The 18,828-nt window shown below is 51.7% G+C and overlaps 7 protein-coding genes across 7 annotated transcripts; 3 read left to right on the top strand and 4 right to left on the bottom strand.

Annotated features, from left to right (window-relative positions):
• Window positions 1-285: 285 nt before the first annotated feature.
• Window positions 286-2,680, bottom strand: PV08_10991 (uncharacterized protein; the record flags this gene model as incomplete). Its single annotated transcript, XM_016385303.1, has 9 exons — window positions 286-1,328; window positions 1,377-1,532; window positions 1,580-1,724; window positions 1,773-1,904; window positions 1,976-2,079; window positions 2,141-2,292; window positions 2,344-2,401; window positions 2,459-2,524; window positions 2,608-2,680. The coding sequence occupies 9 exons, from the start codon at window positions 2,678-2,680 to the stop codon at window positions 286-288; spliced, it is 1,929 nt and encodes a 642-aa protein (XP_016231905.1).
• A 683-nt stretch (window positions 2,681-3,363) lies between these two features.
• On the top strand, window positions 3,364-4,890 carry PV08_10990 (uncharacterized protein; the record flags this gene model as incomplete). The annotated part of the gene is made up of 1 exon (XM_016385302.1): window positions 3,364-4,890. One exon carries the CDS (start codon window positions 3,364-3,366, stop codon window positions 4,888-4,890), a length of 1,527 nt encoding a protein of 508 aa, XP_016231904.1.
• A 158-nt stretch (window positions 4,891-5,048) lies between these two features.
• PV08_10989 (uncharacterized protein) lies at window positions 5,049-5,516 on the bottom strand (the record flags this gene model as incomplete). Its single annotated transcript, XM_016385301.1, has 1 exon — window positions 5,049-5,516. One exon carries the CDS (start codon window positions 5,514-5,516, stop codon window positions 5,049-5,051), a length of 468 nt encoding a protein of 155 aa, XP_016231903.1.
• A 1,826-nt stretch (window positions 5,517-7,342) lies between these two features.
• On the top strand, window positions 7,343-9,116 carry PV08_10988 (uncharacterized protein; the record flags this gene model as incomplete). Its single annotated transcript, XM_016385300.1, has 2 exons — window positions 7,343-8,862; window positions 8,975-9,116. 2 exons carry the CDS (start codon window positions 7,343-7,345, stop codon window positions 9,114-9,116), a joined length of 1,662 nt encoding a protein of 553 aa, XP_016231902.1.
• A 1,524-nt stretch (window positions 9,117-10,640) lies between these two features.
• Window positions 10,641-13,463, bottom strand: PV08_10987 (uncharacterized protein; the record flags this gene model as incomplete). The annotated part of the gene is made up of 2 exons (XM_016385299.1): window positions 10,641-12,833; window positions 12,885-13,463. The coding sequence occupies 2 exons, from the start codon at window positions 13,461-13,463 to the stop codon at window positions 10,641-10,643; spliced, it is 2,772 nt and encodes a 923-aa protein (XP_016231901.1).
• Window positions 13,464-14,578: 1,115 nt separating this feature from the next.
• On the bottom strand, window positions 14,579-16,444 carry PV08_10986 (uncharacterized protein; the record flags this gene model as incomplete). The annotated part of the gene is made up of 3 exons (XM_016385298.1): window positions 14,579-14,727; window positions 14,781-16,321; window positions 16,380-16,444. 3 exons carry the CDS (start codon window positions 16,442-16,444, stop codon window positions 14,579-14,581), a joined length of 1,755 nt encoding a protein of 584 aa, XP_016231900.1.
• A 768-nt stretch (window positions 16,445-17,212) lies between these two features.
• Window positions 17,213-18,624, top strand: PV08_10985 (uncharacterized protein; the record flags this gene model as incomplete). Its single annotated transcript, XM_016385297.1, has 2 exons — window positions 17,213-17,496; window positions 17,553-18,624. The coding sequence occupies 2 exons, from the start codon at window positions 17,213-17,215 to the stop codon at window positions 18,622-18,624; spliced, it is 1,356 nt and encodes a 451-aa protein (XP_016231899.1).
• Window positions 18,625-18,828: the final 204 nt, after the last annotated feature.

The following is an 18,828-nucleotide window of genomic DNA, read 5'->3' as shown; positions in this document are numbered from 1 at the left end:
AAATCTTGTGCCATTGAGCATCGAATCATGACTGCCTTGGATAAAGTGAAATTCCGGTGCAAGGGAGATTCCGATTTTTTTTGTTTTGCTCTCTCTATCTGGGCTCAATATTCAACCGGGTCAGAACATGGATTTTCTCAATGGCCAGAAAGGGCCAGAAAAGGCCAGCCTTGTAAACAGTAGCAGTTCCGCATGCTTCAACCAAACTACCAAACATCAGATCATTCCTTGTCCCGACAAGTCGCATTCGTGTTTCCTGCTTCTCACATATACCTAACCACACATCTAACGCATCGGACCACCCCTCTTCACCAAGTCTTGAAATGCTGATTCGATTCCCTTCTTCACCTCGCGGTACGTGACCACAAAACAACTCTGTTCATCACGACTGATCAGAGTAATCTTTTCTTCTGTGCCTGCGTCTAGTTTGTTCAAGCAGGTCAACACATGGCCGAGGTCGACTACGGGCCGGCCTTGACTATCCACCTGATGGAAGACATAGTCCCGGAACAACTTCAGAAAATACCGCTCTCCGTTTTCGGACCAGGTGCGGTCGTGTTCGAATTCAGGTCGCTCATTGATGAAATTGAGTTTGGCCATTAGTCGCACCAGCCGTGCATTTTCCACCTCCCGTGCCAATTCTGAGTATAATGCATCATCCCCATGGAGAGAGGCGTCGAATGCTTTCACCATCTGGTTGGAGATGAGGGTGAGAAATTGGTCAATTGTCTTCTCCTGATTCTGGACTGCTGAGTAGAGCCAAACGACAGCATTTTGCAAGTCAGGCTTGTAGAAGCGTTTGAAAATGTCCATACTACGGACAAAATTGGCGCCCGCATCTGGATACCCAGAGCCAACCGAAAGAATTAAAAGGGCGAAGTTGACAAGGTCTTGCCTCTGCAACTGCGCAACAGGCATTGCGCCACCGTCGTACTGCACCACATCCAAGATGCCACATCCATTGAGTCGAACTCGGTTCTTCCCCGTGACCAAAACTTTGCTCGGGTCGAGCACGCGAGCCGCAAGATCGCTTGCATGAATGGTTTTCAGGGCCGACGCAATCTGAACAACGTAACTCCACAAGACTGCTTCGGTGACATGATCTTTGCTGGTTCGTGTGGATCGTGTCCAGTTTGGGCCTGGTGGGCCTATATGATGATATTCCAGCAACGTTTTGGCGAGGGGATGATAATCCATCGCAAAAAAGAGAGAGCTGTCACCAAATCCGCGGTTGGTGAAAACATCAACGGTCCGTACGATGTTGGGACTGATCACATTCTTCCATGCCTGACCAGCTCGAATGGCCATTTCGTTGGTCAGGCGGAACCCTAAAGCATGTCAGCCTCTTTACGCTCAGGTCCACGTTCAGCCTGTACCTTCTATCCTTCTTAAAACAAAAAAATGGCCATTCGCGTTCGACTGGGCTTTATAAATCCACGAGTTGTAGTTTCCAAGGACAGAGGAACTTTTGTGGTTGGCGTCAAGAGGCACCAACGAATGGTAGTTTTCAATCTGGCTTGGCAGTGTCGAACCTAGATGGTGTCAGACCAAGAATCTGGAATGGCGATGCTATTCGTACCCGGCATCGTCTGAAGAGTTGCAGCGGCTTTCTTTTGGATTTCCTCCCGTAGGTCGTTAGGGATAAATAGATCATGTACGGTACGTTGATAGGGAGCGAGATTTGCGCTGAACGGCCCGATAGGCGCATATTGGTGATATTGTACCTTGAAGCGTGAGCCGCGCCGTACTTTGTCTGAGAGTCATATACTCACGGGTTGCTGGAACTCAGGGCCCCCAGAATAGAAAGCTGCTCCATTTATGCTAGGATCGAGATAGGGATTAGATGCATTCGTAGGTTGGAAGGAGTCAAATGCCTGGGTGACAGGGATCTCATTTTCGTTTGCCTAAGAGTGGGTTCAGTACTGGTACAAACGGATAGAGGTGGTGATGCCTGGCAGGGAGAACGGGAGCTCACCATGTGTTGATCTGGAGTGGCACGGGGTACGAATTCTTGCACATTAGCCACCGCCCAGTCTGGAGTCCTTGCTTCTTGACGTAGAGGAGTAGCATTGGAGGAACCTGGCATCGCTCGTCAATCCCTGGCAGTTTAGGAAGTGGGAAGGCATCTGGATAGTCTCACGAGAAATGATGGCTTTCGGCATGAAGGGGGCAGCGCTTGCCGCCTTGGGAGAGATTCCAGGAGCCTTCTTAACGCTTGCACTGGTACCATTTGGGGACAAGAATGAGGGCGTAAAGCTGGGTGATTCCACGTTTAAGGACTTCTTCGGTTGGCTGCATTGCAATGTTAGCAAGCAAACTCGATTTTGGTAAAGACAGGTGCACCTCTCATTGTGTCCGCTATCCACCGCTTGCTTGTCTATGTTATGACTAAAGGCGCATCCTATACAGCGTGAGCATAGAAGCCCTCAGACCGAGTATACACCACGCTTTGTCCCACCTTTGTCTTCGTAGCGGCATTTGCCATAGATTGTAACATTGCGGCACAGCGTATCTTTTGCATTTTCTACCACGTGCCATGTATCAGCGCCAGTCCTATCTCTTGGCTAATGCCCCTAGGTATAGCAGTGGCAGATGGGTTCAGCATACCTCGACTCTTGAGCCGAGGAGACGAAGCGGGCTGCTTTGTATCTTCGACATTGTTCTTGAGTGCAGTAGCCATAGTCGTTTAGGAAAACTTCTCGCACATGGCACCAAGCCCCATTAGCTTCCGAGCAGAGCTGTCGCTTTGGGTATGCATTTAACGCATCGTACACCCGGTGAGTGTCGGAGGATCTGGGGGACGACTAAGTCGAGTCAAGGGTCGATGTTACTAAGTAATAACAAGCGAAGGAATGCATATGCCGAGCGAGCAATCGATGATATCCAAAAGAAAAATGGTCGCAAGAATATGATAACGCGGCCGCCGACGCTGTTGTAGATGTAGGCTCGAGCAGCAGTGATCGCCTTGGGTGAAATCAACGCATAGCAGATCAGATTCAAAGAGATGATATAAGATGGGCGGAATACAGAAGACGGCACGGATATCGGACTAGCAGGTGTATGGTACGAGTGATGGGGAAGGGGTAGGGTCCACGTAGATGGCGCAGGCTCTTCTGCCATCTTCTGGGTGCCTCGCGCCCATCTATACCCGTATTGTAGAAGGTATCTGCTAAGACTTGATGAGCCTGACGTCGCTATGTGGATCAGCCCTTTTGTTTTAACACGACACTGATCCCGTTGCTACTCATCGGGTCCCAAATATCTCTGGTCAGCCTACTAGGATTGCATTTGGCGAGATGTCCCTCCGATAACGCACATTCTCCTTCCTTGATTCTCACGACTGGTTCCCGAGCTTTCCTCGAAATGTCGACCCCAGATATCTCGCAGTTGGACTCTGCACAGCAGGAGGCTTTACAAACATATACTTCCGTGACAGATCAAGACCCTATCGCGGCGATACCGCTTCTGCAGAGATGCGAGTGGAATGTACAGATAGCCATCGCTCGCTTCTTCGATGGAGAACCGGCGGTTGATCCGGTTGCCGAAGCACAGGCTGCTCTTCCTGCTGCTACCGCTCGACACACCTCGAACCTGCGGTACGAGTCTCTGCTGGCCGCGACGAGGCCTCCTGTCTCGCGACCGAGCCCGGAAGATGTCGTTCAGCGAGTCGACACGAGCGCGGCCATCGAGACACAGTACCGTCCGTCTTTCTTGTTTTCAATCATCTTCACTCCGGTCAACATACTTTACCGGGTTTTCACCACATTATTCTCTCCCTTGGGCTTCCTAGTTCCTACCTCTTTGTCACGCATATTCAACCGTCTAGTTCAACAGCAGTCGAGACCAGCCCGAAGAGCCTTACCCCCCGCTGAAAACGCAAGACGGTTCATTCGTGAATTCAGCGAAGAATATGGAGAGAACAGCCTTCCGTTCCAAGAGTCGGGATTCAATTTGACCCTGGACAACGTAAAGAAAGATTCGAAGTTTCTACTGGTGGTGTTGCTCTCTCCTAGTCACGACGAGAACCACAATTGGGTGCAGGAAACTTTGATGTCAACCCAGATGAAATCATTCCTGGATTCACATAAAAATGAACTTGTCCTCTGGGGTGGGAATGTTCGAGACTCAGAAGCATACCAGGTGTCTGCAAATCTTCAATGCACGAAATTCCCTTTTGCCGCCTTAGTTTGCCAGACCACTGAGTCTGGTTCATCTGCCATGACTGTGGTGATGCGCGCAGCTGGGCTGATGTCTGCTTCCGAGCTTGTTGCCAAGTTGGGAGCGGCTTTGACTACGCATCAGGCGCAGCTCGGGGCGACTCGTGCTCAGCGGGCTGAGCAAGAAGCTTCACGTAGTCTACGACAGGAGCAGGACTCTGCATACGAACGCTCGCTAGCCCAAGATCGTGAGAGAGCACGCCTAAGGCGGGAACAAGAAGAAGCGGCAGCTCGAGCAGAGCAGGAGGCACAGGAACGATTGAGACTAATCGAAGAAAGAAAGGAAAAGATTGCTCAGTGGAAGCAGTGGCGTGCACAGTCATTGCCGGACGAACCTGGTATCGATGCTAAAGATGCCATCAGAGTCAGTGTACGTATGCCATCTGGTGAACGAGTGATTCGCAAGTTTCGGCCCGACGCTGATCTTGATGAACTCTATGCATTTGTCGATTGTTATGACATAGTCAAGAGCAGAGAATCTGGGCACGTTCAGAGCGACGTGGTTGAGCCAGATCATTATGATCACGTATATTCCTTCCGGTTGGTCTCGCCCATGCCCAGGACAGTATATGAATTGGGAACAGGAGGGTCAATTGGGGAGCGCGTTGGCAGGGGCGCCAACTTGATTGTCGAACCGATAGATGAAGATGGTGAAGATGGGGATGATCAATGACGCAGGCTCTATTTTGCACAAGAGTACGACTTCAAGGGTAACAGGCGATGGCTTGATGGCAGGGCAACAGATCAGAACTTAAAGAGCCGATCCTACATGTCACAAAAGCAATCAATCCCCTGCACAAACCCCTGACCCGTCGTCAAACTCGATCATGCTTACGGGAAATGTACGAGATGGTGGCCACTTTGCGTGTTCTCAACAGCCATGCTGCGGGTAGTCGCTCCATAAAATCGAAATATGCTCCAGAGACTGGGGTCTACATCTGCCGTGCTTGCCAGACGAACTTGACGAAAGCCAGCTGCTGTCGAGGGGAACGTGGAGAATGTTGAGGCCCAGCTAGTCTCGAAGGTGTAGTCAGGGCCGGGCATGCCAACTTCCTCGTCGTTGACCCCAGTCAAATCCAAGCCGCTCCGAGTCCTGAACAAGCCATGGGCCTTTTGATGTGGTATGGCTGTGGATCTGGACTCGCCAATCTTGGAGACGAATTCGCATGCGGGACGGACAATTTTCATGTGCCTGAAGAACTTGTGTGCCGTCTGGTGCCGTTTTCCGATACAGTCCCAATGCTCCGTGGCGTGATCAGAAGTGCTATGACTTCGCTTTCCTTTCTGTATTCCAAGCATGTCGGCCTGGTGATGGAGCTGTTAAAAGTGGCAGTGACACTGCTTCGAAGTGGAAGGACCCCGATTTCTTACACGGAAGAGGCTTCCATAGATCGCTTAGGGGACTGCCCAGTCGACAACTCGGGGAGTGATGGGCATATCGATAGCCTGGAGAGTCTGAGATCGGCCTAACCGTGAGCACCCCACAACGTGCGAAATTAAGAGATAAAGCTGTTCAGGGCCAGTGCAGTGGGCAAGAGATGGATGGATTAGGACGAGACGGCCGGGATAGGAAGTTGGGAGATTTCTGGCGAGCATTGGACACGCGTAAGTGTGTCAGAGAGTTCGACCATGTCTTGCAAAGGCGGAGAAGACGGTTGTTGGCGGTCCAGACGGTGCAGTTCATTGACAGCTGGTGCTTTGTGCCTGCGCCTGTGCCTGCGCTGGGCTTGTGCCTGACATATTGACTACGATGTGTCTCCCAACTTCCAAGGTCGCTAGGTCACTACTAGTATGTAGGAGGAACCTCGCTGTCAGGCACATGGAGAGGCACTACTCGTATTATTACTCCGTAAGCTGGAGCTTGTGCCTGGCCACCCACGAATGCACTCGGCTCACTGGGCGTTCTCAGAGGCAGCTTGTAGAAGAGGCCGAAGCCTCGGAAGTCTGTTCAACTCCACCATCGGTCGTTACGGAGCAATCGATTGACCACTTGCTGCCTGCTTTGGTGCTTCCTCCCCCTCGCGTGCCCAATAACTGCAATGCCATCATTACATGCTCTCTCAACCGAGTCGCTCACCCCGGGAATATGCCGCCTTTCTTTTCGTAAAATCACCTCCACCGCGAAGCCTATCGAACCTACTGATGCCCTGTCCCTGGTAGCCGTCTCGGGTGCATGTCAGAAAGTCAGGCTACCCATGCGAGCACTTAAACCTTCCCCCCTACAGCCCTGCAGATATCATCTCAATCCTGTCTAGGCAGTTCGATCGTGCTCTTGGCCAGCTAGAAAGGTCAAGATGACTGCACATGTATCAAGGAGACGGGATCACTGAAAGCTTGGAGAACGCACTCTTCCTCGAGCCTTCTGACAGCGTTGTTGTCACCCCTGCAGCATTCCATTGCTGAAGAACGGACCTCGTTTGAACTGACAGACACAGCACGAACCGAGGATTGGCTGTGCCCAGAGACGGACTCTGAGTGTCAAGCGGAAGCGAAGTCAACCTTGATTCTTCGTCCTCGCTGCAGCGAACGGCATCGAGCTTGCTGGTCGGAGCGTACGCTGGTGGAATTAGATGCTGTCACTTCTTCTAGTGGGACAGGTATAGTGGACCCTACTTCAATATTCGTTCAGAACTCCCAGAAGCAAAAATTATTTTGTTGCTATGTCTACCGGTGGCACTTTGCTGACGAGTCCAGACATTATCGGTCGAGGTGAGGCATTGCACGAGTCCGGGTGTGCTTCAAGATCGAGACGACCGAGACGAATTTCTTTTTTCCTCACGATACATACCATCGATCCCTCCGAACTGAACATCAAACCAACAAGAGGAGGTCAGTCAGACACTGGGAAGGAGGAAGGAGTGTGGGGGGTGCTTGTGGTGACACTTTCTCCTGATACGGAAGACAAGACTCAAGATAACGACCTTGAACCCGAATCAATATTCCATGCATCGGTTGCTTGCGTTTGTTTGCTCTGAATTGTACCATCCAAACCGTTCGACAGAGGCATCTTTCGGACAGGGGCAACAAACGGTCCGCAGAGGCTGCAGCATCTCTTACCGGCTCGCCGCTACTAAGAGTTGTATGTTGACCTTGTCCTGGTCAAAGGACCTGACAAAAGATACATGATGGCCTCACACCAGCGGCCCCTCATGGGACCGCCAGAAACACCAAGCAGAGTCATACAACAGTCTCCCAGTCTGTTCCCCAGTCTTCAGGTCTCTCCCGAGATGTATGCCCATCAGTTCTCGGGACCAGCCACGGCACCAGCGTATCCCAACCAGAGACTGTTCTGGGATCCTGCTAGCATTAACTTTGACGAATCAAACCTACCTCAGCAGTACCAGGATCATTTTCAATTCAGTCCTGCGAGTATGAGCACATCGTTCGCATCTTCTTCGACGATCGTACCAAGTTATACTCCTCAGCTGTCCTTTCCTATATCCGAAGCCCAACCATATGACTTACCGATGCTTCAAAGATCGTCGAGCTATTCTCATTTTGGGGCTTCTGCGTATCCCGCCCCTTTCACAACATCGCCTCGGGTACTTCCCCCACAGATCGAGAACCCCAGTATGTTCTTAAGCTCGCCAGCCCGCAGGTTCGGTGCCGCGGATCAGACAACCAATCGTTTCATGCACAATCCCGTCCCGGAAAGGCCGGCATATGCTCATCAGCTCGAGGAGTCTCGGCGTGAGCAAGAGTTGAAACGGCGGAGAAGCGACGTTAAACAGCCCTCTATCACCCGATCGGTCATGGAGGCATTAAAGCGTCCAGTTTCGCCCAAGAAGGAAAGTCGACCAGGCTTGAAAAGAAGCCTGACCCATACTGGAGTTCGTGGAGATCGATCTTTAAAGCTCCAGCCATCGTCCACGTTCGTCGCGCGTCGTTCACCAGCACCTCCGGACCCTGTGAAGCAACATCGTCCCGGAAGGTCATCGCCTCTGAAACAAGTGGCAGACCCTATTCAACGTACGCTCACTGCCAGTCAGATTGCAAGACGAGCCTCAATGTCGCTCGCCATTGACGAGAATGGTGTTGCCAAAACAATAGTCACTGATCGCAGCTGCGGGACGGATTCAGATGTGTTGTCTGAAAGCGACGCTGAATCATTCGACGGGACAGATCTTCACATCCTCCACAGCAAGATCAGTTCTTTTGCTTTTCCAGAGTCTGGAGAAGCGTACGACCAATTCAACAGGTCATATAGTCATACCAAAACCGACTCTCGTTCTACTGTCGCTTCGACTAATTCCGCCAAACAGTCTTCGTGGCATAGTTCTGCCTCTAACACGAGGAGTTCTGACGGTCAACATGCTCGGCGGAAACGTCCTCTTCCAGGCACCGCTGAAATGGACATCTTGATGGAAGATCGACCCCATGGCAATGCTCAGCACGCGCTAAGAGCCATACTTGAAGACCGCTCTCGGTCAATGTCGTCGCAAGGGCTGAACCTCATGCCACAGCTGCATTCTTCACCGCCCTTACAACAAAGCCACTACGGAGCCTATGGTGCATCACCTACTACAGTCGCGGATCCCGAGCTTGCCACGCCAAGCACTGATAGGGATAGTCTCGCTAGTAATATGAGTACAAGATGTGTTTGCAACTCTTCGGTACTCGACAGCTCCGTGCCGATGGTTCAATGGTAAGTCATGCCAGTCCATTTGGCCCTGGACTTGATGGACCAGCGCAACTTTTCTTTGATTCATAACCTCGTTTTCTAACAGCATGTCCCTTTTAGTGACTCATGTTACAAGTGGCTTCATACCACATGCGTCGGAATTGATGGCCGACGAATTCAAGAGGTCTATATGTGTGCCTTCTGTGTTCAGACGCCCGTACACCAGGGCCATGGGTCATTTCGGTCTTCTGCAGCCTTCCCCATGGCCAGCCCCCTAGCGCACAAGTCAAAGCGCACCCGATGATATTGGTGCCAATTGTTAACCAGACAGGATTCTGTTTTCGAATCTCTGTTTTCACAATATCTTGTACGATTTCTGCCGTAAAACGGGGCACCGGTACGCTGGAGTCATTGGTCGTTGGTGGACCTCAGTGTTTGCCATTACCAAACCAAAGGCGAAGCCCAGGAGTTTTAGCGCCTCATTCTTTTTATATGTATACTGGTGATATTGCACGACAGCAATTTTAAAACTAACGATATACGCTGTTTAGAAATTTCAGCGGGCGTTGTCTCGGTTATAGAGCTGCTTGGGTTTCCATCGTGGTTACCGAACATATATATAAACAAGTAATCCACAATGTCAGCCAATATTTCTTCAATGCTTCATGCCTTCCTAGGCTGTATCTCTTATACGATAGATTTCCTGCTTTGCCGCTGCCTGGATGATGAGTAGTTTTGTAGAGTATTGATCTGTCAGAATCTGGGCCAAGATTGGCAAGAGAATGTGAGATTCAAACATACCTACATCTTAAGATGTTGGATACCCTGGTAACAACAATACGATCTGTGAGAGGGTAATCTTTTAGAGGTGGTCTCCTAGACCTTCTCCTCGGCCAAAAGTAACCAGCAAGAAATATTCCTCTAGGCGTTCTCCCGAACTAGAAGCAACCTGAGAGAAGGTGTCCTCCTGGGCCTTCACCTTAACTAGAAGCAACCTGTGAGAAGCGCTCCCCTAGACGTTCTCCCTAACCAGAAGTCAAGAGGGGAGTGTTGATGACCAGCGACCAGTGAACACGTCGAATTAGCTCGCAGCCTCGCACAGCCTTGCGCAATTACTCGATTAGGTGCTGTGCGTAATGCAGGGGTGGGAGTTTAGGCGTAACATCAATTACCCCGTAACACCGCCTTGTCTCTGCCTCGGGGGGTTTTTGTCTCACGCACATGTCTTCAAGTTTTTTTTTTCTATATAGTTCCTGCAACGGACCGCACTACTCATGAAAACGTGATCCTTGACGAAAGTTTGGGTAGCCAGGTCGGTCGTCTTGTTTTGATCCATCGATCTGCCCATGTCCGGTTGTGGTCGTTCTCCATATCACTGTGGATGCCTCCATTTCGCGGGTCAGTACAAGCCGGTGCCTGTCTGTCATGATGGGAGAGGGTACTTAAGAAGAGACACCCTGAGTTCTCTCGTGGAAGTTTGCAAGGTCGGTCAGGGTGACTGTGCCAGTCCCGGGCTACAGGTGGTTAAAAGAGAGCATGAGTGATAAAGAGATAGACAATTGCGAATAGTATGCACTTATTTCTATGTCCTGCTGGTTGGTACAGTACTTATAAAGTCGGGTACCCAGTAGGTGATGTTAAGTCGTCTTCAATTTGTAGAACTACGGTAGCATGTAGGACGCGAGGGCGTACTCAGGTTACCCCATACCAACATTGGGATCTTTTCGTGGATAAAAGTGGAAAAGATGTGACAGTGACAATGATATTACCACGCTATGAGCCAAGTAAACGCCGTTGGATACCTAATCATCGCTCATGATACTGGCCTTTTTGGTAAGCTGCTGCATCCCTTTCCCTCCAGCGACGCCCGCCGCTGCGGACCCTTCAGGTTCCCTTCTCGCCTGCATGACAAGCAGTCCAACACTGACAGTCTTCTCGCGGATGAAACGCACCAGGTTCGTAGCCATGGCGCCCAAGACGCGCGAATCCTCGCGTCCCGTAGATTGCTCGCTCGCGTTTCGGCCGAAAATGACAATGGTTTCTGCAGAACTGGGTTCGGCGATGGCAGAAGTGACGGCTTCGAGGTTCGAAATGCCCATTGGGAGATCGACAAAAGTAACCCTGTCGCTCAACGAGTCCGGTACGCTTGTGCGAAGGGTTTCGAGCTCATACGCCAGATGATGCCTGATCTGTTCCTGGCCGCGGTCACCAATCTCGATTTCATCATCCCCAGCAGCAACGGCAGGTAGAACAAGAACCTTCAAGTCGACCGTCTCGTTCTTCACAAGTTGCAGCCCGAATTTCACGGCGAATAAATCATCTTCGGATTTACCGCCGTAGACGACCAACAACCTGTACCTGCCCAGGTCACCGTGAAGCTGCCTGAAGTGCACCGTCGAATTGGTCTGATCTATGGTGCTGACACCGGTGGCCGTGCGGCTCAGGTGGCGAGTCAGGCGATCGACTCCTGGCGACATTGGTTCCGCATCGGCTAGAGCAGGGTGGCAGAGCACTGTCTTGTCAAGCAACACGCCCACAGAGCAAGTTACTCGAGCCTTGTCAAACATTTCCGCTGCAAAGGCGGCAAAAGTGCGATTCGCCAGCGGATTACACGGTTCTTTGTCATAGAGGCTTGGGTATTCGGACATGGTGCCTGTCTCAGACCAGGGAACCAGGACCAAATCAGACCTGAGTTCCGTCGCACGAGACATCAAAGTGCCCGAGAACGAATGCTCGGGTACGACGGCGATTTGGCCTGCAACGGCGAGCGCTCGGGATTGCCCAAAGGTGCCGAAGGCCTTGATGATGGGGTCGCGACCCGCAAATTCCTCAATCTCAGAGACGCGCATCACGCTCGACTCTCGCTCAGTCAACTCCATCAGGCGGATTCCGTGAATCTGCAGGGGCCGACGGAGGGTAGCGACAGACGCCAAAGCTTCGGCATTTTTCACCACATCTCCATATCCCCGGTTGCCTTCGGTTGTGGCTGGTGGGTTTTGATTGTACAATTCGTCATGCTTGTGGGCAAACATGTTCACCATGGTGAAGAGGCTAGGAAGGCCGTCCAGACGGAGGTATACCAAAATCCGCTTCGCCACGTCCGTTTTGCGCAGGAGGTCGGGTTCGTTGCCTTCATCCGCATCGTCATCATGATGAATTGGGTTGCCGTCCCAATCTATCTTGCCTTGTTTCCAGAGTTCCAGCTTTCTCTGATACCATGGTGGATATAGCCAGACGGTCAAAGGAGTCGTGGCGAAAGTGGTGACAAGTGCCATGACCACGAAGATGGTGAAGGTACGCTGGCTGAGTATCTTTGCCTGAAATCCGATATTGAGCACAATCAATTCGACCAGCCCCTTGCACGACATTAGGCAGCCAATGGTAAAGGATTCTCTCCAGACCAATCCGTTCAAGCGCGAGGCAATTGTGCCACCGGCAATCTTGCCAAACCATGCGACGGCGCACACTCCCACCACATATGCCCATGTGATTCCGTTGTTGAGGAGGCCCAGATTGGTGCTCAAGCCAGAGAGAGCGAAATAGAGTGGCAGGAAGAGGACACTGACGAGATCTTCCAGTTTCTCAGTCAACTTGACTGCGAATCCTCCCTCATGAGGTGCCATGAGACCGATCATGAAGGCACCGAAGATGGGATGAATGCCGATGATGCCAGTGAAAAATGCGGAAGCCAAGACAAGAAGGACAGTCACTGCAACTACAGTCTGGGTTGGACCATTGGCAAGACTGCCAGTCTTTCTCAACATGAACATAAAGCATGGACGGACACCGAAGATCAAGAAGAGGGAATATCCGACAGAGACGAGAAGAATCCACAATGCAGTGAGTCCTGCCCCAGAGTTCACAAGAGCCACACATAGGGCAAGCAGGATCCAGCCTACGACGTCGTTGCCAACTCCGGCAGAGAGCACAATCACGCCAACAGGCGTGCTCAGCAATTTGAGCGAAGTCAAGATGCGGCAAAGCACCGGGAAAGCCTGGCTATGTTAGATCCAGTCTCTGTGCCATCTTCAGTCATGATAACATACCGTGATCGCCATAGCCACACCGATGAAAAGCATGTAGACGCCGAAACTTATATGAGCCAGGCCGGGGTCGTTTCGGAATTCGTGGTACAATCCCCAAGCGATGCCGCAACCCAGGCCAAAAGGTAAAGCCATTCCGGCAGCGCCAACACTTAAAGCAACACGCCAGTTGCTCGTGAGAAAGCGTAGATCAACTTCAAGGCCGACCAGGAACAGGAACAACACCAGGCCCAGATTGGCAGCCAGAGAGAATGCAGGCATAGACGGCGTGGGAAAGATGTGTTCGGTGAAACCGGGAATCCTCCCCATGATGGAAGGGCCCAGGATAATTCCAGTGAGGACTTCCGCGATGACACGAGGCTGGCGAAGATATGCCAGCGGAAAGTGAATGATACGGGTCAAGATGATGACGATGGCGGCTTGGATGATGAACAAGATGATGGGATTCTTGGGGTCGTACACCGTCGGATTGACATGCTCAAAGACGCCACCCTGAGGAGTTGCTCTGTTGGTGCTGGTGCTCGTGGCACTTGTCGCACTGACTGTCCTGGTGATGAAGTCGGTCACCGTAGCGGTCGCCATGTTAAACAAAGTCGTGGGCCGTCCCCCGATACCAGCCAGGAGAAGACGCTGAGAAAAGCAACGAAAGCAAGAACACCGGGCAGGCCACAGAATATTGAAGCATATATTGTCGAGAGCCTCCAGACAATACGGTCTGGAGTCAGATGTCCCCAGACTGGCAGCTCAGATGATGACTGCCACGAGAATGAAAAGACCAATAGAAGAGATCTCCAGGATGCATGGCATCGCATGCCAATTGTGTCGGTGAGTTCGACTGCGGGCTGGGCAGAGTGGGATTGGTAGAGAGGTTGAAAGGAGGATTCCCCCCCTGGGCCGGAGGTGGAAGGGTGTGGGATGGCGACATACAATACTTCTACTCCACCCCCGGTCCTCAAAGTGAATTAATGGTTGCCTGAGGATCCCTATCAGACTCCGTTGGGCCGCCCAGATATGCATCTGTATATCCTGCGTGTCAGCACAGACGGCCAGGCCCGCCTATCACCGGTTTGGGGGCACCGTGCTGAGCTCAGTCCATGTTGAATAGACGATCACCGGTCTTGGGTGAACGGTGGGTGTTTGGGTTGACGCCCGGACCCAGAAGTCTGGCCTGGGCAAACTAAACAACTGAACTTACTTAGATAGTCAGTAATTTGGAGCTGGAATGTGGCGTTTCTGCTTGGACTCCAGGCCATCGCCAGGGGCCCGGGAATGAGCAACTTCACATGCTTGACAGGGCTCGGAGGTGGCAAAATCTACATATCACTCGATCATAAATGTCAATCGCACGACCTTGATAAAGGAGAGTGAGAAAGATCGCATCTACATAGGAATGAATATGCGATGAAGCTCAGCTGATACAGACTGTCCATTCTCTTGTTACAATATGAAGGCCTTGCAAAAAAAGCAGTCAAACTTCTCGAAGCCAAAATGACTTTTCTTGAGAATAACTGGATTGAAAATCCGCCATCCGAGAAGCACGGAGAGATGTGTCGCTGAAGGCGTCCATACCGGGGCCAGGAAAAAACAAGATACTGCTTTCAGGCTATTTTTGTCGCCATTAAGTCAAAGCTTCGCCACTTCAAAGGCACAGCAATTGCTAGAGACCGAACCCAGTTGTCGACAACCGGATATCTCGTCTATCGTCCGACTCGGATGACTCCGGCAGCGATCAGTTTCTGGATCTTGCCACGTACACCAGGGTTCTTCATGTGCTCGTTCAGAGCCATGGGGTCGCCCTTGGCTTGTTGCAAGATTGACTGCATGACCGGATCAGAGAGAATTTGCACTACAGCATATGTTAGCATGCTTGGACAACAAACTGCGAGCTGGTGAACTTACTGATTTCGGGGTCTCGCTGAATCCTCGCGCTCGTCTCCTCTTCTGTTTCACCGGCACGAGCAGCATACATTGCCTCCAGAGCTTTCTGTTGTTGAGCCTCGATTTCTCGAGCGTTCTTGCCGCCCTCGTCATGCTCCATGGCCTCGGTACATACATCCAGGCACTTGTTGTACTCTTTCATGCCGAAAAGTGCCTGAGCTTTTCTCAGGTACGCCTTGATGAATTTGGGATCTCGTTTAATGGCCTCGTCGCAATCTTGAATGGCGGTCGGGAAGGCCAGCAGCTTGATGAGGGCAGCAGCACGGTTGCTATACCCTCGCGGATCGTCAGGCGCTCGTTTGGTCAGTTCCGTGTAGGCTTCGACTGCGCCTGGCCAGTCACCGTTCTTGAACTTCTCGGCACCAAGCAGACGGGCTTCTTCCGCCTTCTCTGGGTCGACATAAGCGTTCTTCTCGGCCAGAATTTGTGCCTTTTCAGCTGCCTTGAATTTGGCTAGAATGTCTGGCGTGCGGTGCTCCGTCAAGGATTTCTGATAGTTCTCAATGGCTTTCGGCAGGTCACCCATCTTCTCGTAAGCCGAACCAATGCGACCATATGCCTTTGCGATGAGCTTGAAATCTGCGAGCATTTGCCGACCTTCTTCGACGGCTTTTTCGCATGCCTCGATACAGCCTTGGTAGTCACCCTTCTCGAACTTTGCAGCCCCAAGGTTGGTGAGATATGTGATGTCCTTGTGCAGCTCCCAGGCCCTGCTGTAATGGGAGATGGCCTCGTCGAACTTTCTCTTCTTGTAACTCTCGGTACCCAGCTTTTTCTCGTTCTCAGCCTCCTCTTTCGCCTTCTTTGCGGCGATGGCATCTTCGTCCTCGGGCTCGGGCTCGGGTTCAGGCTCGGGCTCCTTCTTCGGCTGCGGAGAGGGATTCGACTGAGGGCGTGCATCTGGCATGGGAACGTCTTCTTCGGCTTCGGTAGGATTAGCCGCCCCGGATGCCCCCTCCGGTGGCATACCCATCTGCATGTCAACGCCGAGCAGGACGCCCATAACCTGTAGGAATCTGGGGTCACCAAGCTCTTGGCCCATCTCTTGAGGATTCTTAGCGAGACGCTGCAATTTGTTCATGAATTGAGGATCGGCTAGATAGGGAGCGGTTTTGGGATTGCTGGCGAGTTTCTGAAGCAGTTGAGGGTCATTAAACATGTTTCCTAGACCACCTAGTCCGCCCATATCAGCACCGTCGGCTCGTGCCTCGGCCTCGATGGCTCTGTTGACAGATTCAAGACCAGACTTGGCCTGCGCATTCGTAGGCTCAAGCTTCAATGCCTCTTCGTAGGCGTCCTTCGCACCAATGAGGTCGCCGAGTCCATGCTGGGCAGCACCCTTACGTCCCCATCCCTTTGCCCAGTCGGACTTGAGCTCAGTTGTTTTGTTTGCGTCTTCCAGGGCATGTTGGTAATCCTTGAGGGAAGCGTATGCACCGGAACGGTTGGAATAGAGGACATGGTTGGAAGGGTCTAGTTCAATAGCTTGTGAAAACTTCTCACTAAAGTATTGACCGTTAGCTCGGCACAACGTAAAAAGACTCTCGCGAGTACACTCACACTGCGAGGTTGAAGTCTTTGGCAGCGAAGGCCTTGTTGCCCTCGGCCTTTAGGGCGTCCGCCATGATTGAGGTTTACAACAGGACAGTAGTCAGGTGTGAGAGGAAAAGAAACAAGGTTCGATACCGGGCAAAGAATTCAACGAGTCGCCTGCTGATTGCTTCTGAAGTCAAGTGGACTGTAGGATAGAAGAACAAGTTGAATTGGAGAAACACTCCGTAGACTCACTCACCTTATGCACCACACGATCAGGCTGCGGGCAGCACGACCTGGAAGCCCTTGCTAGAAAATTCTGTGCACGGACCACCCATGGAGGGACCGGGGTACAAGGTACTTACAGTAGGGTACTGGAATACTAGCTACAGAGGCGTCCATGCCATACGGTGCAGTGATCAGAGAGCACTCCTTCAGTGCCCTGCTACGGTGTGTCTGATGAGGGCTACAGTAAACAATCTTAATTCTAGCAGTGCTCCCTACTGTCCACCGTTGCAGGTATTTTTACTCTGTACCTTTCGTAGATCGATGCCTACATACCTAGTGGCCACCACTGTTGTGACTCGTACTCCGTATTGATGGTTACCCACCCCCCACCATCTCCTCCGCTGACAAAATTTCCAGGGACGTGAATATTCTTTTGCATCGCGTGAAGTCTTTCTAATTCACACAGAATCCCAACGCCCTTGAACGCGAAGAAAATTTTCTCTCCCGCATCGAGCATGCTCCGGTGACACTTACAAAACAGATCCAGCTCCTGGTCGACACTGTGCGCGACCGCCATGTTCTGCCATTCCTGCCCGCATCGGTAGCATTCCTAGTCCGCCATACTCGCAAGAATGGCTCCTCCAAAATCCACTGCCTCTCCGGCGCCGGCCTCTCTGATAAGAGGCGGACGAAACCGTGTCGCCGATTCTCTTTACGAATGGTGCCGCAAGAACTATGACTTCGGCTATGTTTTCACCCAGGAAGAATTGCTGCAAAGCAACATTATCCCAAACAGAGACATCAATGTCCTTCTCACATCCGTCCAACATCTTGTGGTCAGCCACCTCTTCAAATTACATGATCGGCAAGGTGGCACCATAGGTTGGGAATTGATTGCACAAGAGAAAGCTCAAAAGTATACTGCATTCCTCCGGGGTTGCTGCGTATTGTTTCTGACACTTGTTTCTTTAGCTACCAGAACCTCAGCCGCGATGAGCAGATGGTACTGATGATTGTTGAAGGAGCGGGCACATCGGGAATATGGACCAAGACGATCAAATGGAGATCGCAGCTCCACGCCAGAGTTCTCGAACGAGTCTACAAACTACTGGAAACCAAAGGCTTGATCAAGCCCATGAAACATGTCAAGAATCCGGGACGAAAGATGTATATTCTGGCAGGGCTGGAACCTTCGGAAGATGCCACCGGTGGTGCGTGGTTTTCCGACGGTCAGCTCGATGTAGGCCTGCTACAATTCATGACCCGGGCAGTCGAAATGCATATCGCGAACCAGAGTTGGGCGACTGTCGAGCCAGACGGGCTAGAGAATCAGCCCCCATCGCCAGGTCAAAAACGCAAGGCTCCAGCCGATAGTTTTGAGGATCATGGTGACGAGGGAAGCAAGACTGCCAAAACAGCCGAGGGACAAAAGGGTAAAGCCTCCAAATACCAGCCTTTTGATGTCGGCTATACGAACTATCCGACAGCGAGAACGGTCACTAAACACATCCTCGAGAAACAGTACATTACGACAATACTTCCTCAAAACGCGGTCGCTCAGCTCCTCGAAGTCATGGTTTATGATGGTGTCTTGGTAAAGATGCTCCGCTCTCCTCAAGGCGACGAATTCCCCGATGACGTCTCTACCAACAAGGTCGCCATGTATCGATCGTTCAAGACGCCGGCAGAACTGAGGGCCCAATACTTTGTCCAAGGCGGGAAGACCAGCAGTCACGAAAGAACTCGCAAAGCCGCTTACCGTAAAGCAGAGCTCGAGGAGGTAGGGCGTGGCGGTACCAGCGAAGTACCGTGCATGCAATGCCCTGCGTTCGACATCTGCGGAGACGGTGGCCCGGTCAACGTTGTGACGTGCCAATACTTTGATCAATGGTATGTCCAAGTCCGGGAAGCCGATCGAGAGGCCGACGTAGCGAAACACCCTGCGAAAGACAAGGCGAGGAACAAAGAGATAGACGCGGCAGGAAAGCAGAAAGAGAACGAGCGTGCGTCGTCCAAGATCGAGATCGAATTAGACGACGATTAGTCAGACCTGTGGGCGACAAGACGACATGATATCAGTTCACGGTTCCAAACGTTCACAACGACCAGGTGGTTCTTCGGTGTGTGTTTTTCCTTTCTTCTATTACACAGCATGGCGACGGCGTTTACACACCTATTCCCACAACGGTTCCCTGGCAGGATGACACGAGGCTAGCCGTGGCCTCTGCGTCTTTGAATGGTCCTGGAA

This window comes from Exophiala spinifera (genome assembly GCF_000836115.1).
Source record: "Exophiala spinifera strain CBS 89968 unplaced genomic scaffold supercont1.8, whole genome shotgun sequence".
Classification (NCBI taxonomy): domain Eukaryota; kingdom Fungi; phylum Ascomycota; class Eurotiomycetes; order Chaetothyriales; family Herpotrichiellaceae; genus Exophiala; species Exophiala spinifera.
This window is presented reverse-complemented; position numbering and strand designations above follow the sequence as displayed.